We start from the raw sequence: 27,958 nt of genomic DNA, 5'->3' as shown, positions 1-27,958 counted from the left end.
CATTTTTAGAGGTGTATTTATTATTAAAGTGCAAGTTCCAAAAAATAACACACATACAGGTACATGGACTGTCTATATAAATATCACTAAAACAAACGCATTGGAAATCTGGACAGTCACTTTTTTCCTATATATAAATGCAAGTGATTAACAAATGGAATTATGAATTTTTATAGCCTGACATTTTGACATGATTCTAAGTTTCATTGACGCAAAAGTAACACTGGAGAGATGACAAAGGTAACACTGGTGAGCATGATCATATAATGTACCAGGGAATGAGTAGGGCGTTTCTGCCTCTAAAGAGATCCCCATCCAAGGCATTCACAATCACTGTATGACACAACTAGCTGTGACTTCTGGTATGCTGTCTAGGCTGGGGCTCTTTTTAATCTTCTTTGCTTTGTAGTGTTCAGCTCCCTTGTCTAAGATGTTCTGGAGGATGTCCTTGCTTTCACTGGGAGGCAGGTTAAAGAAGAAGTACTGTGGAGCCATCTGAATGAACCTGGAGGGAGGGAGGGAGGGAGTGGGAATCATTGGTGAATTGGATTTCCATTCTGATTTCACACAGTTATCTTATTCACTTGCACTTGAAGTGCACATTTAACATAGCACAGGAACATTGGGTCACCTGCAATTACGGAGAGCAACCTAAGTGGGAATTGAATGAGTTTGAGATTATCATAGACAACCGTACTGTAGCTGTGCTATCCATAATCCCTTTTTAAGGACAGGATTAAGAAGACCCTTTCCAATTACAATCTGACTATAATGTGCCTGGGCCAAAATGGAATGTAGTGTCTGGGAACTCTTGTCTCTCCCTGAAGTGAATATCTGTAGTTATCTATTTGAATCTACACATGATTATAGCATATTATTTTTTGGGATATTATCTTTGATATACTATATTTTTTATATAATATGTTTGTTTTGTTGATGTTTATCTTTCACAAATGGTTACTTCAGATCTGCAGACCTAGTCTACTTACTCCTCTGGTGATATGTGGGACACGGTGCGAATGCAGTTGTCCTCTGAGAAGGTGTACTCATGGAAGAGGACCCACTCCGGCAGGCCCAGTTTGGGCGTCTTGGTGCCGTAGGCAGAGAGAGGGTGAATCTGGGCCACGTGTTTGTGCGTCAACATGAAATAATTCCCTGATGAGTCCACATCCCTCGCCACCTGAAAGTCATAACAGTACAGTATCTGTCTTTTATAATCACTCCAAGTAAATGGTAGAGTGTACCTTTTCAAGTGTCATAGTATTAGCAGTTTTCAATAGATATCTAATGCTAGAAGGTAGAAGCCATATTACCTGCATGAAGAAGCCAGCTAATAGCGCTCTCTTGATGTTGATTATGTTTCCCTTGGAACCAAAGGAAGGCATGGAGACAGGCAGCTCTATCCTCCTCAGGATGTCAGTCAGCTCAGAGCGGATAGCATCAGCCGTCTGCAGGGCAGACAGACTCAGGAAGTAGTCCTGACACCACTTCTCCACACTGACAACTGGAACACGCCAAACCAGAGAGGAATTTAAGGGTTGAATAATGTACATTACAAGCATCAATCAATGACAAGTCTATGGCCAATTTGAACCTAGTTTTCTTCAAGCTGTTTGTGGCTAAAGGTAGGCCTATGTGAACTCACAGGGCTCCTGCTGGTTCTGTTTGAAAGCCTTGTAGATGTTGATTAGGGTGAAGTGATCTCCTTCTGGGTGCTGGAACTTAAGGTGACACTGAGAGGCCTCTAGCCTCAACTCCATTGAGGGGACCAGGTAGCAGCTTGGTGCTAAGAGAGAGGCAGCATGATAGAAAGGGTTAGTGCATCAATATTGTACACTGAAGTATATGTGAGGTTTGACATGACTTCACTTTGTATGAGGTCAGCAATATTTTATTTTTATTTTACCTTTATTTAACCAGGTAGGCAAGTTGAGAACAAGTTCTCATTTACAATTGCGACCTGGCCAAGATAAAGCAAAGCAGTTCGACAGATACAACGACACAGAGTTACACATGGAGTAAAACAAACATACAGTCAATAATACAGTATAAACAAGTCTATATACAATGTGAGCAAATGAGGTGAGAAGGGAGGTAAAGGCAAAAAAGGCCATGGTGGCAAAGTAAATACAATATAGCAAGTAAAACACTGGAATGGTAGTTTTGCAATGGAAGAATGTGCAAAGTAGAAATAAAAATAATGGGGTGCAAAGGAGCAAAATTAATTAATTAATTAAATACAGTTGGGAAAGAGGTAGTTGTTTGGGCTAAATTATAGGTGGGCTATGTACAGGTGCAGTAATCTGTGAGCTGCTCTGACAGTTGGTGCTTAAAGCTAGTGAGGGAGATAAGTGTTTCCAGTTTCAGAGATTTTTGTAGTTCGTTCCAGTCATTGGCAGCAGAGAACTGGAAGGAGAGAAAGAATTGGTTTTGGGGGTGACTAGAGAGATATACCTGCTGGAGCGTGTGCTACAGGTGGGAGATGCTATGGTGACCAGCGAGCTGAGATAAGGGGGGACTTTACCTAGCAGGGTCTTGTAGATGACATGGAGCCAGTGGAGCCACATGGAGCCAGTGGGTTTGGCGACGAGTATGAAGCGAAGGCCAGCCAACGAGAGCGTACAGGTCGCAATGGTGGGGCTTTGGTGACAAAACGGATTGCACTGTGATAGACTGCATCCAATTTGTTGAGTAAAGTATTGGAGGCTATTTTGTAAATGACATCGCCAAAGTCGAGGATTGGTAGGATGGTCAGTTTTACAAGGGTATGTTTGGCAGCATGAGTGAAGGATGCTTTGTTGCGAAATAGGAAGCCAATTCTAGATTTAACTTTGGATTGGAGATGTTTGATATGGGTCTGGAAGGAGAGTTTACAGTCTAACCAGACACCTAAGTATTTGTAGTTGTCCACGTATTCTAAGTCAGAGCCGTCCAGAGTAGTGATGTTGGACAGGCGGGTAGGTCCATAGAGACTGCCAGAGGTCCGGACAGCAGACCCTCCGATTTGACACACTGAACTCTATCAGAGAAGTAGTTGGTGAACCAGGCGAGGCAATCATTTGAGAAACCAAGGCTGTCGAGTCTGCCGATGAGGATGTGGTGATTGACAGAGTCGAAAGCCTTGGCCAGATCAATGAATACGGCTGCACAGTAATGTTTCTTTTCGATGGCGGTTAAGATATCGTTTAGGACCTTGAGCGTGGCTGAGGTGCACCCATGACCAGCTCTGAAACCAGATTGCATAGCAGAGAAGGTATGGTGAGATTCGAAATGGTCGGTAATCTGTTTGTTGACATGGCTTTCGAAGACCTTAGAAAGGCATGGTAGGATAGATATAGGTCTGTAGCAGTTTGGGTCAAGAGTGTCCCCCCCTTTGAAGAGGGGGATGACCGCAGCTGCTTTCCAATCTTTGGGAATCTCAGACGACACGAAAGAGAGGTTGAACAGGCTAGTAATAGGGGTGGCAACAATTTCGGCAGATAATTTTAGAAAGAAAGGGTCCAGATTGTCTAGCCCGGCTGATTTGTAGGGGTCCAGATTTTGCAGCTCTTTCAGAACATCAGCTGAATGGATTTGGGAGAAGGAGAAATGGGGAAGGCTTGGGCGAGTTGCTGTTGGGGGTGCAGTGCTGTTGACCGGGGTAGGAGTAGCCAGGTGGAAAGCATGGCCAGCCGTAGAAAAATGCTTATTGAAATTCTCAATTACGGTGGATTTATCAGTGGTGACAGTGTTTCCTATCTTCAGTGCAGTGGGCAGCTGGGAGGAGGTGTTCTTATTCTCCATGGACTTTACAGTGTCCCAGAACTTTTTTGAGTTAGTGTTGCAGGAAGCAAATTTCTGCTTGAAAAAGCTAGCCTTGGCTTTTCTAACTGCCTGTGTATAATGGTTTCTAGCTTCCCTGAACAGCTGCATATCACGGGGGCTGTTCGATGCTAATGCAGAATGCCATAGGATGTTTTTGTGTTGGTTAAGGGCAGTCAGGTCTGGGGAGAACCAAGGGCTATATCTGTTCCTGGTTCTAAATTTCTTGAATGGGGCATGTTTATTTAAGATGGTTAGGAAGGCATTTTTAAAAACTGACGGGATGAGATCAATATCCTTCCAGGATACCCCGGCCAGGTCGATTAGAAAGGCCTGCTCGCTGAAGTCTTTCAGGGAGCGTTTTACAGTGATGAGTGGAGGTCGTTTGACCGCTGACCCATTACGGATGCAGGCAATGAGGCAGTGATCGCTGAGATCTTGGTTGAAGACAGCAGAGGTGTATTTAGAGGGGAAGTTGGTTAGGATGATATCTATGAGGGTGCCTGTGTTTAAGGCTTTGGGGAGGTACCTGGTAGGTTCATTGATAATTTGTGTGAGATTGAGGGCATCAAGTTTAGATTGTAGGATGGCTGGGGTGTTAAGCATGTTCCAGTTTAGGTCGCCTAGCACGAGCTCTGAAGATAGATGGGGGGCAATCAGTTCACATATGGTGAATTTTTGGTGGTCTTCCTAAGCCAGGATTCAGACACAGCTAGAACATCCGGGTTGGCAGAGTGTGCTAAAGCAGTGAGTAGAACAAACTTAGGGAGGAGGCTTCTAATGTTAACATGCATGAAACCAAGGCTATTACGGTTACAGAAGTCGTCAAAAGAGAGCGCCTGGGGAATAGGAGTGGAGCTAGGCACTGCAGGGCCTGGATTCACCTCTACATCGCCAGAGGAACATAGGAGGAGTAGAATAAGGGTGCGGCTAAAAGCAATAAGAATTGGTCGTCTAGAACGTCTGGAACAGAGAGTAAAAGGTTTCTGGGGGCGATAAAATAGCATCAAGGTATAATGTACAGACAAAGGTATGGTAGGATGTGAATACAGTAGAGGTAAACCTAGGTATTGAGTGATGAAGAGAGAGATATTGTCTCTAGAAACATCATTGAAACCAGGAGATGTCATTGCATGTGTGGGTGGTGGAACTAATAGGTTGGATAAGGTATAGTGAGCAGGACTAGAGGCTCTACAGTGAAATAAGCCAATAAACACTAACCAGAGCAGCAATGGACAAGACATATTGACATTAAGGAGAGGCATGCTTAGTCGAGTGATCAAAAGGGTCCAGTGAGTGGAGAGGTTGGTTGGGGGTCACGGCGATTTAGACAGCTAGCCAGGCCATCGGTAGCAAGCTAGCATAGGATGGAGGTCTGTTGTTAGCCACCTCTTGCGTTCCGTCAGTAGATTAGTGGGGCTCCGTGTGGTAGAGGGGATTAATCCAAATCACACAACAACAACTAAAATAAAAACAATAGATATAGTTATAGAGGCCCAAGAAGAAAACATAATAATAATAAAAATAAATAAATTGTCCGATTGTCTATTCAGATAGCAGCCGGTAAGACAGCTAACGGTTAGCAGGCCGCAGATGGGCGTTCAGGTAACGTCGCGACGGAGGAGCCAGCCGGATCTCCTTCGGGTAGATAACGTCGGCAGTCCAGTTGTGAAGGCCCGGTGGGGCTCCGCGTAGGCAGTAAAACGGGTCCGGATAGGTGACTGCAGCCCAGGAGTGATTGATGGAACTCAGGAGTGATTGACGGAGCTGGCTAGCTCCGGAATAATTGATGTTTGCTCCGGAATCGACGAAAGCCGATAGTCACACGGATAGCAGCTAGCTAGCTGTGAGATCCGGGTATGAATGTCCAGAGAGCAGTTGAAATCCAGGGACATGGAGAGAAAAATTGGTCCGGTATGTTCCGAGCCGCGCTGCGCCTTACAAAACTGGCGATAGATTTTCAGCTAAAGGATAGCTGATGACCACAAACCGTGGTTAGCTGAATACTAACGATTTGCCAGTAAAGAAGCTATCTAGCTTCTGAACTAGCTTCTGATTAGCTTCTGGATTAGCTTCTGGGCTAGCTTCTGGCTAGCTCCTGGCTAGCTTCTGGCTAGTTTCAGGCTAGCTTCTTGGAGTTTCTGGCTAGCTTCTTGGAAGATTACAGATTTGAGGTAAATAATACTTTTTTATAAATATAAATTGGTGAGGCGGGTTGCAGGAGAGTGTTTTCAAGATGAGTTGATGGAAAATAAAAATAAAATGTATGTGAAAAAAGTAGTAAATATATATATATATATATATATATATATACAGGACACGACAAGACGAGGACAAAAGACGTCTGAACTGCTATGCCATCTTGGTTATGCGCCAGTATGACGACAGCGTGGTGGTGTGTATGGTAACATGAATATTTAATGTGGTATACAGAACACAGAGCACAAGTTGAAGTCCCACATACCTGCCAGCATGGCGGCGATGGTGGTCACCTCGCTGACACAGTCAAACTCGCAGGAGGCAAGTAGTGTCTTGGCCATCTGGGGCTCCAGGGGAAATTCAGACATGATGATGCCGATCTCTGACAGGTTCCCATCGTCATCAAGGGCTGCTAGGTAGTCCAGTTCCTCTAAAGCCTGCATCAGACCTTCAGGATCTGGTGGAAATAACACAACCGTGGATATGAATCTAAACTGTGCATGACAGAACTGTGAAGTATCTGACTTCATAAAGATAATCATCTGAAAACTGTTTGTTTACAATCTTGTAAAACAGATTATTTGGTAAGGTTGTACAACAGCAGGCTAAATTGATTGTAATCTTAATCCTCGATATCCTTATATCAGATGTGAATCACTGTGCAAAATAAATGTTCTGAGAAGCTTTGCTTTACACTGCCACTTCTGGACGTGACAATGTTTTCAACAATAAAACTAGAGTATACAGCGCAATAAGCATCTGAAATATATGGTCACGTTATGGTCATTATGGTAATAGTCTAATCCTGCGAAACAGCATCACAACAGCAACAACATTATAATAATAACATCACACACCAATTTAGCACACACTTTCAATCTAAATGTCATCCAATCATGGGGCTTATAGTGGAATGCCCACATTGCCCTGCTGCACACCATTAAGCTGTAGTGCTTGGCAGGGCTTAGAGACACACACACACACACACACACACACACACACACACACACACACACACACACACACACACACACACACACACACACACACACACACACACACACAGAGAGAGAGAGAGAGCTTGGCTAAGCTCTTATCTCTAATGAGTGTTAGCACTCCATGGCCTCTGCTGCATCACTAGGCCCAGGGAGCCAGATCTCACAGAAGCAGGTCAACTCTGAAAACAATGCCGGTAGAACAAGGCTTGTCAGTTTAGCTTACGCACGGCTCACCGCCCTCCAATGGAACACAATACCACACAGGCCAAACTAACTAACTGATCTCAACCCAAAATGTCTCTCTACAGGATGCATGGCGCTCAAAACCCTACATACAAAACAACACTGGTGTTATGCCAACCCAACCAATCAAGGGACATTATTGCATTATGGATGTAATTTCATTGTACTGATGTATCACTCCATTCTGTATGTATACATTTAGCTGTCCTGTCACATTGGTACTGTAGATACATTAAATGTAATGCTGAAGAAAGACCCTGTACATGTTCAGCCTGTTTCGCCGTACCTGGCCTGTCGATGAAGTCACAGCGGCCCAGGCCACCGATGTCCATCCTCTTCAGGAAGAGCACGGTGGACGTGATGTCAGACTCCAGGATGTGGGGGCGTGTCTCGCTGGGCAGGGGTGTGTCCTCTGGGTACAGACAGAAACTCTTCCCTGCGGGAAGTGATGCGCTCAGCTTAGCAAGAACACAACTCTCCAGACTGTAATACTGATACTGATTTCAGTCTTCGTCATACCTGTTGTTCCTACAAGCTGTTTGCGGCTCTCTGCTTGACTCCTACTGATAGGTTGAATGGCGACTGAGTTCGCCCTGATCCTAGGGTTATAAACCTAGAAAATGAGGAAAGACAGACATTCATTCATTTAAATAAACCACCACTAACTATAATTTATTACATTGTAGTTACTAAAAAGCTTCTCTTAAAATAACTATTCGTCAATATGTTACTCACATTTCTTTTCTGGACACCGGCATCGATGACAAAGTTCAGCTTGTGCACAGCCCAAAAGAGGTCTTCGTTTGGACTGGAGGTGAGGAAGACTCTTCTGCACCGGCCGTCCTCTTCACTTGGCATGGGCAGAGTCCCACCCAGCCCAGGGTGCACCGAGATAGGAAGAAGTTCCCCTAGATGTGGAGATGTATTGACCTCCTCGCGATGGAGGATATCGCGGGCAAGATCTATCTCCTAAGAGGAGAGAAGGTTGGGAAAAGCTTTTCTCCAAGCAACAGTTGTCATGGTATGGCTTCTCCCACATTCCCAGACTGTAGACTAGGATATTACATTTTAAGCAGATCTTACTTGAGTTGTGGCCAAAAACACAACTATGTCCCCTTCCTCTTGGGAGTGGTGTATCTCCAGAACCAGTCGCAGGGCAGAGCAGAAGTAGTCCTTGTGGCTGGTACCAGTATACACAGCCTCCGCTGAACACACGCCCTCCAGCTGGATCAGTGGGACATTCCTGTAGTGGCCCAGTAGTTTGGGTCCTGGGTGTGTAGCTGTGAGGAGCACCACACGGAGCTCGGGCCTCTGCAGGGCGATGTCTGTGAGCAGGCCCAGCAGAACGTCTGTACTGACCGTCCTCTCATGGGCCTGGTCAATGACGATGACACCGTAGTGCTCCAGCATGGGGTCTGACATCATCTCTCTGAGCAGCATGTCGCTAGTGCAGTACCTGGAGTGGTGAAGAAGGGATATGTTCAGAGTTAGAGCTGGGAAGCTGCAATGGAGCCTCTGAAAAGAGGCCCCTCAACTCTTATGTTCACTTCTTTAAAAATAAAAACTGGAAAGAGGGGGGTGATGTGTGTTTGAGAAAGAGTGTGTGTGTGTCTGTGTGCGTGAAATAGTGTGTGAGCAGTGTGTTAAATAGTGTTTACAGACCTGAGAACAGTGTCACTAGAGCAGCATGTCTCTAGAGGGATGCTGTAGCCCACTTCATGGCCGATGTTGACGTCCATCTCATCAGCTACACGCAGGGCCAGATCCACTGTGTGTTGCCTGTGGTCCTGGGTGCACACCACCATGCCATTCTGGTACTGGACAGACAGGCAGAACTCTGCACACCACTGGGGGATCTGAGCATGCCACAGGAAGAAAGATAAGAACATGAAACACTGTCAAAACAGATTCTTCTTTCTCTACTCACATCCTTCAGTCATAATGAGAGCATTCATTAAACCCCTCATTTCACTTACCAGTTGGACAATCTTTTTTCCTGAAGTGTGCATTGGTTCAGTACTTCTCACACATGTAAAAACATTGGATTAGTATAGACATGGGCTAGACTAGAGGGAGATTCCACAATACACCTATCCCTTATACTAGTCATTTTCTTTCAAATCCACGAAGGGAATTGAACAAGTGCACAATTTGTGAGAAAGGAGCGCTTTTTTGGATGCAACCCATAGTCATTATGTATTACAAATATACACTGAGTCTACCAAATATTAGATACACCCCCACTCTTTTGCCCTCAGATCAGCCAATTCGTTGGAGGATGGACTCTACAAGGTGTCGAAAGCATTCCACTGGGATGCTAACTGGCCCGTGTCGACTCCAATGCTTCCTACAGTTGGATGTTCTTTGGCTGGTGGACCATTCTTGATACACAAGAAAAAATGTTGAGTGTGAAAAACCCAGCAGCGTTGCAGTTCTTTATACAAACCAGTGCGCCTGGCACCTACTACCATACCCCTTTCAAAGACAAATTTTTTGAATTGCCAGTTCACCCTCTGAATGGCACACATAGACAATCCATATCTCAACTGTCTCAAGGCTTAAAAATCGTTCTTTAACTTGTCTCCTCCCCTTCATCTACACTAATTGAAGTGGATTTAACAGTGATATCAATAAGGGATCATAGCTTTCAACAGGATTCACCTGGTCAGTTTATATCATGGAAAGAGCAGGTGTTCTTAATGTTTTCTATACTCAATGTATCGTTAGATAAAACCTAGTTATTGTCAGAAGAGAGAGTAATCAACTCACCTGACAGCTTCTGCCAGTTTTTGCCGTGCCAGAGACAATAACAAACTGCTTGTTGGCCAGTTTGTCCATGAAATCACACTTGGCTTTCCAAACTGGTAGAGCCATCCTTTCCTTCAGTAATGTGTAATATCGAGACGAGTAGGGTAGTCCGTCAAATGTATTAAACTCCAAAACATCATCATATTCCACATGTTCTTGACCTGCTCCTTCTGTTTCGAAGGCTACTCTATCCTCCCAATACTCTCCGGTTGTTATGCCCTGCGCCATGGTTGAGAAACAGCCTCAAAAATGAATTTGAAGAATGTTTAGTGATTTTATATAATTTAAAAGTAGGTTGTTCAAGCTAAATAAAATGGCTTCGAATGCCTCTGCCCTGCTCAAAGCGGGGGAGCCTGAATAATTAAACGTGCTCCGGCGAAACAGTGAAGGATGGATTGGTCATGTGGCCACTTAATCCCGAAGAGTCCCAACAGATGAGGCCATGATGGGACAGGCCAAAGCATAGTAGAATAGAGAAAAATAGTTTGAAAGAACAAAAATAGAGAACATGGTCTGTGTGGAGAAGTGTGCGCATCTGAACCGTTATGAATTTGCAAACATACAGAATGAGATTAATACTGCAAAAGATAAATCACTAACTAGGTTGAAAATATAACGTTAAATATTTTCAACCTAGATTAAAAACACCGGGTTGTCCAACAGTTCTAAGGATTTTCGTCAGGTTTTTCCGCACATGCCACATTTATTTATTATTTATTTTCCCGCTCCCATAGCAACCACAAAATGCCATCAACAAGATAACTGCTTTCTGCGACAATGACAAATCCAGGTATGTCAATTTTAGGTTTACTTTGATTTCCGTCTTGAATCAAAGACTGTTTTCAGAAATTCAGGATTGCAAACTACAGCAGGTTTAGCTAGCTAACGTGAAGTTATATAGAGCTGGCTTTAGTTAGCTAAATAATTTAGTAGCTATACTATACTGTAACGCGTTAGTAGTTTAGCTAACTTTACTGTACAGTTTAAAGTTGCAGCAAGCTGGACCTAACCTTCACTAATTCGGCAAATCATTCACTGGTTCACAGTCTGCTAAAAAGGGGTAAAACAAAGTCCCAGAACGTTTTCTGTTTTGTGTAATTTACAGCTAGTAGTGCCATCATGTGTCCATGGCCAGAAATTCAACCCTCTGTACTGTAATATATAGCTCGCCTGTAAAATGTGTTAAGATTAAGGCCAGACCCCCACCGTATCCCTTTCAATGTCTGTGCTGTTCTTTAGGCAGCCATAAACCATTCAAGGCACCGAATCCTCCTGTCATTGGTAAAGTCAGTCACCATAGCATTGACCTGAGCTGGGAGACAGAGGAGAATGAACCACGGACAGGCTCACCAGAGAAATGGACCCGCTTCTCTGTAGAAGAGATGGACCCCAAATCACACACATATGGGACTATCTATGTGTGAGTATAAGCTATTCATAGATTACATCCTATGGGCCTAGAATAATATCTAATTCTAATTGACATAATCTAAGAGTAGGCTTAACTGTGCTTTTGGCTCACCACCAGTGGGTACAGCAGTCACCACACTGTAGAAAGTTTGGAGCCCAGCACGTCCTATAAGTACAGACTGAGAATCACAAGACCAACTGGGGAGTCCCTCTACAGCCCGGCTGTGTCTGTCTCTACCACACGTGAGTACACAACACTCTTTCAGTTGACATATCTGCTTTATCAAAATTATATGCGTTTATGTTCTTTGACACCTATATAATGTCATCCAGGTGAGCCTATGAGTGGGAAGAACCTCCACCGTGCTGTCAACATGAATGATGAGGAGGACATGACCAGAGTGTTGGAGTCTGGGTGAGCAATGAGCAGATGGACTATAGGATAGAATTTTGAGATACTCTTATGGTTAATGTCATGCTTTATTTTTCTCCAGGACAGTCAGTGTGAACGTCAATGACAAACACGGTTTCACTCCTCTCATGGTGGCTGCACAGAAAGGCTTTGCCAGGTAAAACCTTACAGGGCGAGTCTTGCTCACCAAGCTCTCCTAGTAATGGAATAATGACACCATTATGCTTGAAACCTTTTCTATGAACTTGGATCTTTTTCAGACTGGTTCACAAATTGGTAGAACACGGTGCAGACGTGAATATGAAGAACGGTAGTGGGAAAGACAGGTGTGCAAACACATACAGTATTATGTACCTTGCCTTTGCATATAGACTTCTACTGTATTTGCTCACATTTACAGTACAACCGTTGTGGGTAAATGAACAATAGGTTTGTGATTGACCATTTACTGTGTCTATGTCAGTCTGATGCTGGCATGTTTCTTTGGCCACCTGGACATAGTGAAGTACCTGAGGAGATTTGGGGCCACGTGGCAGTCCCAGGACATGGGGGGCTGTACCCCCCTCCACTGGGCAGCTGACGGAGGACACCTTGCTGTCATAGCCTACATGATCCAGGATGGCTGTGAGGTAAGACTGGTGTCAGCATTTATGAGCTTTATGTCTGAAATTGCACTTTATTCCCTACTGTACATGTAAAGTGCACTACTAAAAAAAAGAGAAAACTTTTTACCCATTTCGTGATATCCAATTGGTAGTTACAGTCTTGTAAGAGAGGCATGCGTCCTCAGAAACACGACCCTGCCAAGCCGCACAGCTTCTTGCGAGGCCAGCCGTACCAATGTGTCGGAGGAATCACCGTACAACTGGCTACCGTGTCAGCGTGCATGTGCCCGACTCCCCACAGGAGGCACTAGAGCGCGATGGGACAAGGACATCCCAGGCGGCCAAACCCACTCCCTAACCCGGATGATGCTGGGCCAATTGTGCGCCGCCTCAAGAGTCTCCCGGTCGCGGCCGGCTGCAACACAGCCCGGAGTTCTAATTTTGAGGCTAAAATGCATGTTGATTGTTGTCTCAGTTGGACGTTAGGGACACCGTGTCCCACTGGACTCCTCTGATGAGGGTGTCAGCGGTCAGTGGGAACCCAGCGGTGGCCTCTCTCCTCATCAGAGCCGGGGCTGATGTCAACACCAGGGACAAGGATGGCAAGACACCACTTATGGTACACTTCACACTCTTCACAAACCTTTGTTGTGCCACTCATGGTGCAAACTCAGCGAGACCCCTTAGGAAATAGGACATGGGACAGGAAAGTTGATAGAGGACAAGACAAGCAGTCAGTATAACGAGTGTGTCTGCTAGGTGGCAGTGTTGAACAACCATGAGGAGCTGGTGCAGCTGTTGTTGGACAGTGGGGCCGACCACGATGTGAAGAACGAGGTAATGACAACTTACAGCATGGGCTCTGTTGCAATTAGAGCAATTTAAATTATTCTGGAATTGACTGATATTTTTGTGTTTGTAGTTTGGGTCAGGTGCAGCTGAAATGGCAAAGGCCTTTGGAAGAGAGGTAATGTATTTCTCCATATCCATTACTGTTGTGTTGTATGCTACTAAAATAGTGAATATATGAGCAAATTCTGATTACCATTTTTCCCCCCTCCAGAATATCATCAGTTTATTAGAAGGACGGAAGAGTATAGTCAGAGATGGTATAGTCCATTATTAAAGAGTATAGTCAGATGGTATAGTCCATTATTAAAGGGCTTAGGTGGACAGCATTATTATTCTAATAGCTTTATTACTGTTGTTTATTTATTAACATATTGTATGTATGTGCTGTATCTTAAACCTGTATTTTTATCTGGATATTTGTATATGTCACTGTATACCGATTTTTAAGGATGAATGACATAATAAACCATTAAGAATTCCCTCAAGACCCAAAGGATTGACTTGGTTTCGCTATACCGTACAGATACAGTGAGCACCAAACTTATTGGGACATTGACATTTGTTGTTGTTTTGGCTCTGTACTCCAGCACCTAGGGAAAATTCACTTACAGTACCAGTCAAAAGTTTGGACATACCTACTCATTCAAGTTTTTTTTTTTTTCAAAGGCATTTTTACTATTTCCTATATTGTATAATAGTCGTGAAGACAACACTATGAAATAACACATATGGAATCATGTTGTAACCAAAAAAGTGTTAAACAAATCAAAATATATTTTATATTTGAAATTCTTCAAAGTAGCCACCCTTTGACTTGATGACAGCTTTGCACACTCTTGGCATTCTCTCAACCAGCTTCACCTGGAATGCTTTTCCAACAGTCTTGAAGGAGTTCCCATATATGCTGAGCACTTATGGCTGCTTTCCTTCACTCTGCGGTCCAACTCATCCCAAACCATATCAATTGGGTTGAGGTCGGCTGATTGTGGAGGCCAGGTCATTTGATGCAGCACAATCAAATAGCCCTTACACAGCCAAAACAAACTACAAACGTGTTGGATGCATTTGCTGAGTCACAAGCCTGATTAAGTCATTGTGTGTTATGAATATGTCCCCAACCACTAAACTTTTGACGACTTTAATACACTTACATATATATATGTAAGTGAATATGTCCCAATATTTTGGTCTCCTAAAATGGGGGGACTATGTAGAAAAAGTGCTGTAATTTCTAAATGGTTTCCACAATATGGATAAAAATACCCTCAAATTAAATCTTACTGTCTGCACTGAAACCTCATATTCATTGATTCATTGTATCATTTAAAATCCAAAGTGCTGGAGTACAGAGCCAAGACAACAAAACATGTGCCACTGTCCCAATATTTTTGGAGCTCACTGTGTCTGATTAAACATCATCCTGCAAGAGGGAGTCAGAGATTTCACATTGCTGTGCAAATTAGTCATGTATTATTATTTGTAATAAAATGTTTAGTGTTAAGTCATCTACCTACATTCACCTGTACAGTCAGCAAATAAGTGCAAATATATCAAATGAACAGCATAAGAGAAACCTCATTTGACTCTGCAATCTCAATGTTCAAGTACTCCAACTGTCCCAGAATCACAGTTTTTTACCATTATCCGCATTCCTTGAGGAGTTTAATAAAACACACATGTTTTATTGAACAGGAGAAACCATCACTTTATTGAACAGGAGAAACCATCACTTTATTGAACAGGAGAAACCATCACTTTATTTAGGCTCTAACTGCTCTTGTAAAAAATAAAGCATAAAAGAAAAGAAACATGATTGCTGAAAGATACTATATTTACACTAACTGTACAATGGCTAGTAATTTGAAAATGTAATAGTTATACCCCCAAAAATACAGTACATTTGTAAAAAGCAACTTTTACACAGATGAACAGACCTGAAGATCTTCCAAAACGGACAAATGCTGACATCAGATAGCAGTATATCTACATCTGTAAAACTGTAACACAGAGTGCTTACTAAAAGTGTAAATGCAACTATGCAATGAACTTCTGATGCAAGTCCAATGTAAGTAGTGCATTCCACAATATTGAGCGACAAGACGTACATTGCATATGCATACACACACATATGCATCCATTTAACTAAAGCACACCAGTACTTTGGTGATGACCCACTACATTTGCAGACCAGGTTTGATATTTTGTTTTACACCTACAATAATGCAACCACATGTGTCCCTGTTTTACTGCTGTACTGACTGCTTTTACGTGTAAAAGTTCCCTCCTGTTGAAACAATCTTATGAGTAGTTATGAGAGTGAGGTCATAACTGCATATGGAAAGCGTGCTCTCACACACGCGCCCCCCTCCCCCCGTGCCATGCCAGAGGACTGAGCAGTATGAGGAACACTCTTACTCAGCATTCATCAAAGCTATGTTTAATGAAACATTGTGACCAAAACATTATGCAAGCAGTCTCTACTTTCATTTGGACATTTTAATGTACTGGAAATCTAAAAGTCAAAAAATTGTTGGTCAAGTTTAAAGGGACAAAAACTCAACACTCAATACAGGTATTGGGAGTATGTCCTGTAATAGACTGTAATATTTCAATGGACAAATTAAACTTAAATGGAGTCTTGAAAACTTCAAAGGAGAGTTGCATGCCAATGTGTGACACCAAGCTCCAATATCAAATGAATAGTGATAAATATGTCAAGTACTGGGAATTACCTCATAAACCAAACCACTTGGCCATACTTTTGTCTGAGTGAACTTTGAAAACACAGAAATGAATAAAACATCAGACACCATCTAGGTTGGGTTTGGACTGTTCACAACACTGAAGTCATCCTGACACTACAGCATCAAGTGAGTTAAGATAGTTCATGTAGCACACTCCTCCACAAGCCCTGTTATATTGCATTATTTGGTGTTGCTGTAATTCTCTGAAACCCGGCAGGGTCAGGTCATATCACACTCTTTGCTCCGCTGGGAGCATTACGTATTGCACAACTGCCAGCAAATACTCCAAGCTGTGTGTAAGAGAGTTGATTATTTAGTGAAGTGGTGAATACAGCATATCCTTCAAGTTTGTGGTCCTAACATGAACTAATAAGGGAATGTAAGAGCCCAACACCATTTGTCAAATAGTAAACGTGTTCAAGTTTGCCAGTGGAGAAACATTACAAGGTTAGATATACTGTTCTTTGGGGTAGTTCTGTAATTGGGTCCAATACCCTGCCAATTTAAATATTAGGGTATACAGTTGAAGTCAGAAGTTTACATACACTTATGTTGGGAGTCATTAAAACTCGTTTTTCAACTACTCCACAAATGTCTTGTTAACAAACTAGAGTTTTGGCAAGTCGGTTAGGACATCTACTTTGTGCATGACAGAAGTCGTTTTTCCAACAATTGTTTACAGACAGATTATTTAACTTATAATTCACTGTATCACAATTCCAGTGGGTCAGAAGTTTACATACACTAAATTGACTGTGCCTTTAAACAGCTTGGAAAATTCCAGAAAATTATGTCATGGCTTTAGAAGCTTCTGATAGGCTAATTGACATCATTTGAGTCAATTGGAGGTGTACCTGTGGATGTAGTTCCAGGGCTACCTTCAAACTCAGTGCCTCTTTGGTTGATATCATGGAAAATCAAAAGAAATCAGACAGTTTGTAGGGAGGAAAGGGAGAAACCTTGAGCAATACTCACAAATAAGTGCCAAGTTTCAGCAAACACCAAATGCAAACCTCAGAAAAAATATTGTAGACCTCCACAAGTCTGGTTCATCCTTGGGAGCAATTTCCAAACGCCTGAAGGCACCACGTTCATCTGTACAAACAATAGTACGCAAGTATAAACACCATGGGACCACGCAGCCGCCATACTGCTCAGGAAGGAGACGTGTTCTTTCTCCTAGAGATGAACATACTTTGGTGTGAAAAGTGCAAATCAATCCCAGAACAGCAAAGGACCTTGTGAAGATGCTGGAGGAAACAGGTACAGAAGTATCTACAGTGGGGGAAAAAAGTATTTAGTCCATCACCAATTGTGAAAGTTCTTCCACTTAAAAAGATGAGAGAGGCCTGTAATTTTCATCATAGGTACACTTCAACTATGACAGACAAAATGAGAAAAGAAATCCAGAAAATCACATTGTAGGATTTTTAATGAATTTATTTGCAAATTATGGTGGAAAATAAGTATTTGGTCAATAACAAAAGTTTTTCTCAATACTTTGTTATATACCCTTTGTTGGCAATGACAGAGGTCAAACGTTTTCTGTAAGGCTTCACAAGGTTTTCACACACTGTTGCTGGTATTTTGGCCCATTCCTCCATGCAGATCTCCTCTAGAGCAGTGATGTTTTGGGGCTGTTGCTGGGCAACACAGACTTTCAACTCCCTCCAAAGATTTTCTATGGGGTTGAGATCTGGAGACTGGCTAGGCCACTCCAGGACCTTGAAATGCTACTTACGAAGCCACTCCTTCGTTGCCCGGGCGGTGTGTTTGGGATCATTGTCATGCTGAAAGACCCAGCCACGTTTCATCTTCAATGCCCTTGCTGATGGAAGGAGGTTTTCACTCAAAATCTCACGATACATGTCCCCATTCATTCTTTCCTTTACACGGATCAGTCGTCCTGGTCCCTTTGCAGAAAAACAGCCCCAAAGCATGATGTTTCCACCCCCGTGCTTCATGGTGTTCTTTGGATGCAACTCAGCATTCTTTGTCCTCCAAACACGACAAGTGTAGTTTTTACCAAAAAGTTATATTTTGGTTTCATCTGACCATATGACATTCTCCCAATCATCTTCTGGATCATCCAAATGCTCTCTAGCAAACTTCAGACGGGCCTGGACATGTACTGGCTTAAGCAGGGGGAAACGTCTGGCACTGCAGGATTTGAGTCCCTGGCGGCGTAGTGTGTTACTGATGGTAGGCTTTGTTACTTTGGTCCCAGCTCTCTGCAGGTCATTCACTAGGTCCCCCCGTGTGGTTCTGGGATTTTTGCTCACCGTTCTTGTGATCATTTTGACCCCACGGGGTGAGATCTTGCGTGGAGCCCCAGATCGAGGGAGATTATCAGTGGTCTTGTATGTCTTCCATTTCCTAATAATTGCTGCCACAGTTGATTTCTTCAAACCAAGCTGCGTACCTATTGCAGATTCAGTCTTCCCAGCCTGGTGCAGGTCTACAATTTTGTTTCTGGTGTCCTTTGACAGCTCTTTGGTCTTGGCCATAGTGGAGTTTGGAGTGTGACTGTTTGAGGTTGTGGACAGGTGTCTTTTATACTGATAACAAGTTCAAACAGGTGCCATTAATACAGATAACGAGTGGAGGACAGAGGAGCCTCTTAAAGAAGAAGTTACAGGTCTGTGAGAGCCAGAAATCTTGCTTGTTTGTAGGTGACCAAATACTTATTTTCCACCATAATTAGCAAATAAATTCATTAAAAATCCTACAATGTGATTTTCTTGATTTTTTTTCTCATTTTGTCTGTCATAGTTGAAGTGTACCTATGATGAAATTCACAGGCCTCTCTCATATTTTTAAGTGGGAGAACTTGCACAATTGGTGGCTGACTAAATACTTTTTTTGCCCCACTGTATATCCACAGTAAAACAAGTCCTATATCGACATAACCTGAAAGGCTGCTCAGCAAGGAAGAAGCCACTGCTCCAAAACCGCCATAAAAAAGCCAGACTACGGTTTGCAACTGCACATGGGGACAAAGATCATACTTTTTAGAGAAATGTCCTCTGGTCTGATGAAGCAAAAATAGAACTGTTTGGACATAATGACCATCGCCGAAGAACACCATCCCAACCGTGAAGCACAGGGATGGCAGCATCATGTTGTGGGGGTGCTTTGCTGCAGGAGGGACTGGTGCACTTCACAAAATAGATGGAATCATGAGGAAAGAAAATTATGTGGACATATTGAAGCAACATCTCAAGACATCAGTCAAAGCAAGTTAAAGCATGTTTGCAAATGGGTCTTCCAAATGGACAATGACGCCAATCATACTTCCAAAGTTGGGGCAAAATGGCTTAAGGACAACAACGTCAAGGTATTGGAGTGGTCATCACAAAGCCTTGACTTCAACCCTATAGAACATTTGTGGGCAGAACTGAAAAAGCATGTGTGAGCAAGGGGCCTACAATCCTGACTCAGTAACACCAGTTCTGTCAGGAGGAATGGGCCAAAATTCATCCAAATTATTGTGGGAAGCTTGTGGAAGGCTACCTGAAACATTTGACCCACGTTAAACAATTTAAAGGCAATGCTACCAAATACTAATTGACTGTATGTAAACTTCTGACCCACTGGGAATGTGATGAAAAAAATAAAAGCTGAACTAAATCATTCTCTCTACTATTATTCTGATATTTCACATTCTTAAAATAAAGTGGTGAGCCTAACTGACCTAAGACAGCGAATTTTTACCAGGATTAAATGTCAATAATTGTGAAAAACTGAGTTTAAATGTATTTGGCTAAAGTGTATGTAAACTTCCGACTTCAACTGTATATGAATAAAGATCATGTATGAATACAAAGATCACGTAACAGTCAATTCTCAAGTACGTGTCCATTCTGAACAATTCCCTTGCTTTTGCACTGAATTGGATTAGTCGAAAAACACACCTCAATTGATACGTCCAACGATGTTGACGATGTCAGTCAACACCGTTTCTGATTATGAAGTGAGTGGACGCCTTTGATTGTAAAAGCACTTCTTATTAATGATAAACTGAACAAAAATTCCCAGTCCCTAACACTGCTGCTTAGTGAGTTACAAGTTACTCTCAAAGTGTTCCATGCAGTGCTCTGTTTCCCTTTAACTTGAACCCAATCTGTGTTTCTCTCCAATTATTCTAGGAACTTCACAGGATAAAAATAAAATACCTTTTTCAGTATGTCTCTCCTTAACTGTATATATAAAAGCATACCCTCCATTATATGGCAAACTGGTCTTCTGATTTTGCTGGGGGTAAAAAATAAAAATCACCAACAGCGATCCAAGTGTCAATATGCTACTGTCAATAGGGTCTACCAGAGTGCACTGTGCACACAGTAATAATAAATATAGACATTAAATAGTTCATTTGTACCTGAGCGAGGACAACAAAAGCAGAGGTACAGCACCAAGGTTTGAAGTCAGTCTCCTTTCCCTAAAACTCTGAGACACTTTCAAAGTTGCAAAGGTCTGGTATTCTTGTAGTGCAAATATGGGTCTCCATCCATAGAGCGCTCCACTTTTCCATTCCATCAGATCTTCTTTGAGATCAGGGGTCAAAATGATGAGTCTTTGGCAGTCTCAGGGGTTGTATGGGTGCAGGTCTGAAAAGTGAAAAAAGCACAAGTGAATGAAATGCAGAGCAAAGATTACTTAAAAAAAAAGATATAACCCCTCCTCATAAACCTATAAACTTTGTGCCAGCCAGGCCACCGTAGCACAGACCTGTTCAGTTGTGGATTGGTGAGCAGGGGTCTGGGTACGGTGGGGATGGGGATAGGGATGGGTCCAGGGAGGCGAACCCCCACCACCGAGGTGCTGCGTCCCACCCGAGCCCTCCTTCCCAGAGGGTCTGCAGGCAGGGGCTTCTGGGGTGGACTGGGTTTCTCGCAGTCCTAGGAACAATAAACCAGAAGTTGAAGAGTAGTGTTGGTACTGAAACCTCACTAGAGGGCACTGTGTTATAGTGTGTCACCAACATAAGGTAGGCTCTGTACAATGCAGGTCTGTAGCCACCACTGTAGCAGTTCTCTCTGGAAGTTTAACTAAACGATGTGTCATCATGTGTTACTAATCTAAAACGGGGAGGGGAGGGCGAGGTAATGGCAAACATCTGCTAGCAGCATCCCAGCTGCTCTGTACAGTTTGTAGGGAGGAAAGGGAGAAACCTTGAGCAATACTCAGAAATAAGTGCCAAGTTTCAGCAAAAACCAAATACAAAGCATTTAGAGAACTGAATGAAGTGTAAAAACATCCATGTTGTTGTGAAATCCCAGAAATCACTGTCACATACTAAGAGTGGAAAGTGTGTCATAAACTAAATGAGTTTCAGCTCTGTAATGATTTATGTGTCAGTGTCAGCAACTGCTTGAAGGTGATTTATACCGACAATGTTTGAAATGTTTTGTTCCACTGATGTAAAATAATATTGTTCCATTATGTGAGTGGTTTGAACATGGCTGCGGTAGGCAAAGTAGTGGGGTTATAGTTGCACCTGAAGACATGACAGCAGTGTTGTGTTAGAGACTACCTGAAACGAACAGATTCAAAACCAAGACCGGAGAAAATTAAGTCAAGACCAAGATCGGAGGGAGGAAAGGGTTAGCACTGAAGAGAGAAAAAAATATCCAATCAGGATTTTGTCTTTGGTTGTCTCTGGGGAGATAAATCTAGCTAGCTAAATCAGCCATTGGCTAGGTCATCAGAAACTAGATAGAAGGCATCTGCCATTCAACCAAATATTTTTTATAACTGAACCAAGATAGACAACAAATGAGTCATAGCGGGCAGAACGAGCAAGGAGTTGGGCAGAGCCAAGCACGAGCTATTTGGCCCAACATTTCCCAGCGATGGGGGGGGGGGAAGTGCCTATATTGTATATACCTGGGTAGCATCCACTACACCACTGGCCCTTTGTGTTTTACAAAATGGCACTCCTACGCTGGTATTACCGTTGCTGTTATTTCAGTATTAATAACCTGTCACACACTGAAGACCTAGGTCCAATAGGCTCGCCACTGCGCAAACATATCTAGATATAAAGACTGTTCAGGTATTAATGTATCAAGAAAGGAGTGTATATATTTGACCTGGTGAAGGGGTTTTATGGGCTGACTAAATGGAAGCTGATAATTTTGTTTTTTACTCCGCTGGTCTCTGAAAAAAAGTCCTCACTGTCCGAGACCGAGTCAAGAACGAGTACAAATGTATCCAACGATACAAGACAAAGACTCAAAATGTGATATCAAGTACTACAACACTGCATGACAGGGCTGCGCACGCCCAATTTTTCAGTTTTTGATTTGTTAAAAAAGTTTGAAATATCCAATAAATGTCGTTCCACTTCATGATTGTGTCCCACTTGTTGTTGATTCTTCACAAAAAAATACAGTTTTATATCTTTATGTTTGAAGCCTGAAATGTGGCAAAAGGTCGCAAAGTTCTAGGGGGCCGAATACTTTCGCAAGGCACTGTATGACATGATATGGACACACACATTCAACACCAACTGTGCCCCTCAGCAGACCTAAGTCAAGATGTATCTTTTTTTGCCTGAACTGTGAAACCTTGTTTATACCATGAGGACGACCCTTGGGTAGTCAGACATCATAGCGGACATTTGGGTTGAGTGTACAAAACATTATGTTCTTTCCATGACATAGACTGACCAGGTGAATCCAGTTGAAAGCTATGATCCCTTATTGATGTCACTTATATTAGTGTAAATGAAGGTGAGGAGACAGGTTAAAGAAGGATTTTTAAGACTTGAGACAATTGAGACAGATTGTCTATGTGTGCCACTCAGAGGGTGAATGGGCAAGACAAAAGATTTAAGTGCCTTTGAATGGGGTATGGTAGATGCCAGGCACACTGGTTTGAGTGGGTCAAGAACTGCAACGGTGCTGGGTTTTTCATGCTCAACAGAACCTGTGTGTATCAAGAATGGTCCACCACCCAAAGGACATCCAGTCAACTTGACACAACTGTGGGAAGCATTGGAGCCATTATGGGCCAGCATCACTTTCAACACCCTGTAGAGTCCATTCCCAGACAAAATGAGGCTGTTCTGAGAGAAAAAGGGGGATGGGGGTACAACTCAATATTTGGAAGGTGTTCCTAATGTTTTGTACACAGTGTATACAGCTCATGAGTTTGAATTGCATCATTATTTCATGTTTTGTTTATAAAATAAAAAGTACAAAAGAATCTGAGCGCCTTGGATGTACAGAAACCATATTTGTTTGTTTTTTCTCAATGGGGAACTGAACTGAGTTAGGTTGCTATGGAAACCAAAATACACACACACTCCATTCCCACATATGTGATCCATCAGTTGCCCCACCTCAACAGAGAGTACCTCAGGAGAAGGATGCATTACATGTATATCTGTCTCTCTCCATCTCTTGCATGGTCTTTCCTTACTTCTGGGAGCAGTTATGTGGTTTATATACCAGAGAGAAAAGTAACATCTTAAAGTTAATGTCTGTTTTTACGTGCATCTGCTAGTGTACACTGTGCCTCATAAACCTGCGGACAACTGACACTGTGCTCCAAGCATACAGATCAGCTGCCTGCGTGAGCCCTGAGCAGACAGATGGACTTACATCCTCTATACACAGCCCCGCTGGCTCAGCACAAACCATGATGTGTGGAGAACATGGAGAACTGTAAGGCTGTTCCAATGGTTATAGCAACACACTATTTAGTATGCAATGTCCATAACTTATGCATTGTGTAGTAGTATGGGTATTGGGACCCAAGGCAGGTGTTATGAATAAGTGAGTGGGAATATGTTTGGAATATGTTCTTAGAATTTTATAGATTGTGGAAATTCATCAATCAACTTTTTACTATGTCGATCCGAGCTCGATCAATTTCCAAAGAAATCCCCAATAAGGAAAATCCATCTGTATTTGTATTCATGGTGTATAGCTGAACAGTTAGTACTAACCTGGTCCATTCTGTAGGGCTGCTGACGGGGCAGGCTGTGGAAGGGCGGTGCCCGTGGTGGGGAGAGGGCGGTGTGGGCCGGCAGAGCCTTGTGGTGGGGCGGGACCGGTGGCAGGGGCTGCTGACCCACACTCAGGGAGACAGGCATGGGGTGGCTGATGTGGAGGGGCTGGTAGTGGGGCAGCCGCCGCAAGCTGTGGGAGTGGAAACTGTGTGGAGGGAGAAGAGGCTCCGAACTCAGGTGTGATGGCTGGGGATATGGAGGTAGAGAAGAGAGAGCTGTTAGTTTGGGCTTCAGCTATTATGTTCTCCGCAGTCTGCTCCTCCTTGTCTTACCTCATTCAGAAATAAGAATGAATTGAACAAGCTTGGAAGCTCTAACCCTGACAATTGACTGGTAAACTCATGGGTACACTCGCAATGGCTGCCTGGTATTTCTATGGTCATTTGGAACGTTCTATCAACTAATGCTGGATTGCCATGGTCCTAACCCAAATCTCACATTTTAGAAGCTAAAATTACATTTCATCCCATCACAAATAATTTCATATCCACCATTTAAATTTAACAACAATTCCATGTGAATCCGATAACTCTGGTGTGTAGACTTTCCACTGTAGAGTTTATGTCATCTTATCATTGATGAGAATGTCTCAGATGACAACCGAACTGACATCCTATTCATTAAGTACCACCGCATATGTTCAATTGGTCAGATTACCAGAATATAGTTAATTTCCCCCCATCTTCTGATGTTCCCAGAATCTCTATGTTAACCAAAGGGTTTGCAAATGTAACATCAGTTGGGTAGAGAGAGGAAAAAGGGGGAAAGAGGTATTTATGACTGTCATAAACCTCCCCCAAGCCAACGTCATGACAATGTTCATTCAAATTAATCTAAATAGAGGTCGACCGGTTGTGATTTTTCAACGCCGATACCGATTATTGGAGGACAAAAAAAAACAGATACCGGTTTAATCGGCCGATTATTAAAATGTATTTGTAATAATGACAATTACAACAATACTGAATGAACACTTATTTTAACTTAATATAATACATCAATACAATCAATACAATCATACAATTTGTACAATACAAATAATGAAACATGGTAAATTTGGTTTAAATAATGCAAAAACAAAGTATTGGAGAAGAAAGTAAAAGTGCAATATGTGCCATGTAAGAAAGCTAACGTTTAAGTTCCTTGCTCAGAACATGAGAACATATGAAAGCTTGTGGTTCCTTTTAACATGAGTCTTCAATATTCCCAGGTAAGAAGTTTTAGGTTGTAGTTATTATAGGAATTATAGGACTATTTCTCTCTATACCATTTGTATTTCATATACCTTTGACTATTGGATGTTCTTATAGGCACGTTAGTATTGCCAGTGTAACAGTATAGCTTCCGTACCTCTCCTCGCTCCTACCTTGGCTCGAACCAGGAACACAACGACAACAGCCACCCTCGAAGCAGCTATACCCATGCAGAGCAAGGGGATCAAGTACTCCAAGTCTCCGAGCGAGTGACGTTTGAAACGCTATTAGCGCGCACCCCGCTAACTAGCTAGCCATTTCACATCACATCGTTACACCAGCCTAGTCTCGGGAGTTGATAGGCTTGAAGTCATAAACAGCAGAGCTGCTGGCAAAACTCACGAAAGTGCTGTTTGAATGAATGCTTATGAGCCTGCTGGTGACTACCATCGCTCAGTCAGACTGCTCTATCAAATCATAGACTTAATTATAACATAATAACACACAGAAATGCGAGCCTTAGGTCATTAATATGGTCGAATCCGGAAACTATCATCTCGAAAACAAGACATTTATTCCTTCAGTAAAATACGGAACCGTTCCATATTTTATCTAAAGGGTGGCATCCATCAGTCTAAATATTCCTGTTACATTGCACAACCTTCAATGTTATGTCATAATTACGTAAAATTCTGGCAAATTAGTTTGCAATGAGCCAGGTGGCCCAAACTGGTGCATATACCCCGACTCTGCGTGCAATGAAAGCAAGAGAAGTGACACAATTTCACCTGGTTAATATTGCCTACTAACCTGGATTTATTTGAGCTAAATATGCAGGTTTAAAAATATATACTTTTGTGTATTGATTTTAAGAAAGGCATTGGTGTTTATGGTTAGGTACACGTTGGAGCAACGACAGTCCTTTATCGCGAATGCGCACTGCATATGCAACGCAGGACACGCGAGATAAACCAGTAATATCAACCATGTGTAGTTATAACTAGTGATTATGATTGATTAAGTTTAATGCTAGCTAGCAACTTACCTTGGCTTCTTACTGCATTCGCGTAACAGGCGGGTTCCTCGTGAGGCAGGTGGTTAGCGCGTTGGACTAGTTAACCATAAGGTTGCAAGATTGAATCATTGAGCTGACAAGGTAAAAATCTGTCGTTCTGCCCCTGAACAAGGCAGTTATCCGACCGTTCCTAGGCCGTCATTGAAAATAAGAATGTGTTCTTAACTGACTTGCCTAGTTAAATAAAGATTAAATAAAGGTGTAAAAATATATATATAATTAAATCGCCGTCCAAAATTACCGATTTCCGATTGTTATGAAAACTTGAAATTGTCCCTAATTAATCGGTCAACCTCTAATTCTAACTGATGTGGCTCATGCTATGGAATGTATTTTTGGGGAATGTGAGTTGACTCAACAAATCACAGTACACTCCAAATGGCTGCCAGTCCACCCATTATGCCATCATTGACTATTCATTATTATTTCTATGGGTAGAACTATACCTAGGTTCTCTGTCATGGAGATGATATTACTAGGCAGTCAATAACAGAAAACATAGTTCATGAATTTAACACATTGAAATGGTCAACGACAGCACCAAATTGCCTGTCCAGAACAGCTGTTAGCCCTCCAGAATAAGCCTAATTGCACCTGAGATAGCTGGACTGACTGAACTGGCCTGGACTGCAGCTATGCCAGGTAACTTGCAGAGAGTCTGCTGGACATCTGGACAGAGGCAACCGTGACTGCCAGAACAAACAGCTGGAGTGGGACTACAGAAAACTGTCAGTTAGACACAGGTGAAGCAAACTATTTGACTGTTCAGATACAGTAGACAGATGGACTGAATACTGCTGAGGAGCCAGCCATGTTCACTACAAGATAAGATACTGGTATTGGAGATGGAACTGGGTTAAGCATCTTCCTTCCTGCCTAAGCCAGCTAACCTTTACCCTGAACTCAGACCGCAATGATACACTCCAGCTGTTCTCCATGGGAATCGACTGGCTGCTTGAATGCACGCACACATGCACATACATCCCTCAATGCTTATCAATTCAAACACAAGTCCACCCCAATTTGCCTCCTACGCTTGAATCAATCAACCCTGTTCTCCTGTGTCCCTGTACACAAACACTTTTCATTTCAGGCAGAACCCTATAATGATACTGCATCATGATTACCATTTCATTGAAATGGACCGCAGCATCTCAATTAAAGTTCCTCCAGCCTTCTGCCAGCAATATGGGCCTCATGAATATTTCTTCAAGGGAGAGCCGCTGAGACTAAATCAATTATCCGCTTAGCCGTCAACTTGTTTTGACAATAAGTCTGGAATTAATAGGTTCAGATAAGCATGGCAGGTCTCAGTCCAAGTTGATTCCCTGTTGTGGTGCTGCGGTTCTGATACAGTATCATTACATTAGAAATCCAAAGGTGTGTCAGTTTGTCAGCAATTCGTTTGTAATACTTCTTTGCTAACACACGTTTTAGTTCTCCCTATATCCCAATATTTTATACAATGCAAAGTGTACTTGTTACATCATCCATTGTGTAGGCCTGTGAGTGAACCATACTAATCAATTGATCATAAGGGAAGGTTGGGGGAAAAAACCTGAGTGCGGACTCCAGCTCCCTTATTACACGTACACAGT

General features: G+C 42.6%; 3 protein-coding genes across 4 annotated transcripts in view; 1 reads left to right on the top strand and 2 right to left on the bottom strand.

Annotated features, from left to right (window-relative positions):
• Positions 1-10,481, bottom strand: LOC109888987 (putative pre-mRNA-splicing factor ATP-dependent RNA helicase DHX32). Its single transcript, XM_031823583.1, has 11 exons — positions 10,011-10,481; positions 8,904-9,097; positions 8,325-8,697; positions 7,977-8,210; positions 7,761-7,854; positions 7,528-7,677; positions 6,266-6,457; positions 1,646-1,786; positions 1,314-1,504; positions 990-1,180; positions 1-505 (listed from the first exon to the last, which is right to left on the bottom strand). The coding sequence occupies exons 1-11, from the start codon at positions 10,275-10,277 to the stop codon at positions 331-333; spliced, it is 2,202 nt and encodes a 733-aa protein (XP_031679443.1). The 5' UTR covers positions 10,278-10,481; the 3' UTR covers positions 1-330.
• Positions 10,482-10,510: 29 nt separating this feature from the next.
• On the top strand, positions 10,511-13,913 carry fank1 (fibronectin type III and ankyrin repeat domains 1). The gene is made up of 11 exons (XM_020479970.2): positions 10,511-10,839; positions 11,289-11,469; positions 11,578-11,702; positions 11,793-11,874; positions 11,954-12,028; positions 12,132-12,197; positions 12,335-12,500; positions 12,952-13,095; positions 13,236-13,313; positions 13,399-13,443; positions 13,540-13,913. Exons 1-11 carry the CDS (start codon positions 10,827-10,829, stop codon positions 13,600-13,602), a joined length of 1,038 nt encoding a protein of 345 aa, XP_020335559.1. The 5' UTR covers positions 10,511-10,826; the 3' UTR covers positions 13,603-13,913.
• Positions 13,914-19,679: 5,766 nt separating this feature from the next.
• Positions 19,680-27,958, bottom strand: part of LOC109888986 (disintegrin and metalloproteinase domain-containing protein 12) — a 146,539-nt gene continuing 138,260 nt past the window's right edge. For both annotated transcript variants that reach the window (XM_031823581.1, XM_031823582.1), the window contains exons 21-23: positions 24,030-24,278; positions 20,804-20,973; positions 19,680-20,682 (exon numbers count right to left, since the gene is read on the bottom strand). In XM_031823581.1, the coding sequence (XP_031679441.1) occupies positions 20,628-20,682; positions 20,804-20,973; positions 24,030-24,278 (474 nt within the window). In that variant the 3' untranslated portion in view covers positions 19,680-20,627. The remainder of the gene's footprint in view (positions 20,683-20,803; positions 20,974-24,029; positions 24,279-27,958) is intronic.

The sequence above is a fragment of the Oncorhynchus kisutch genome, linkage group LG4, assembly GCF_002021735.2.
Source record: "Oncorhynchus kisutch isolate 150728-3 linkage group LG4, Okis_V2, whole genome shotgun sequence".
NCBI classification, from domain to species: Eukaryota; Metazoa; Chordata; class Actinopteri; order Salmoniformes; family Salmonidae; genus Oncorhynchus; species Oncorhynchus kisutch.
This window is presented reverse-complemented; position numbering and strand designations above follow the sequence as displayed.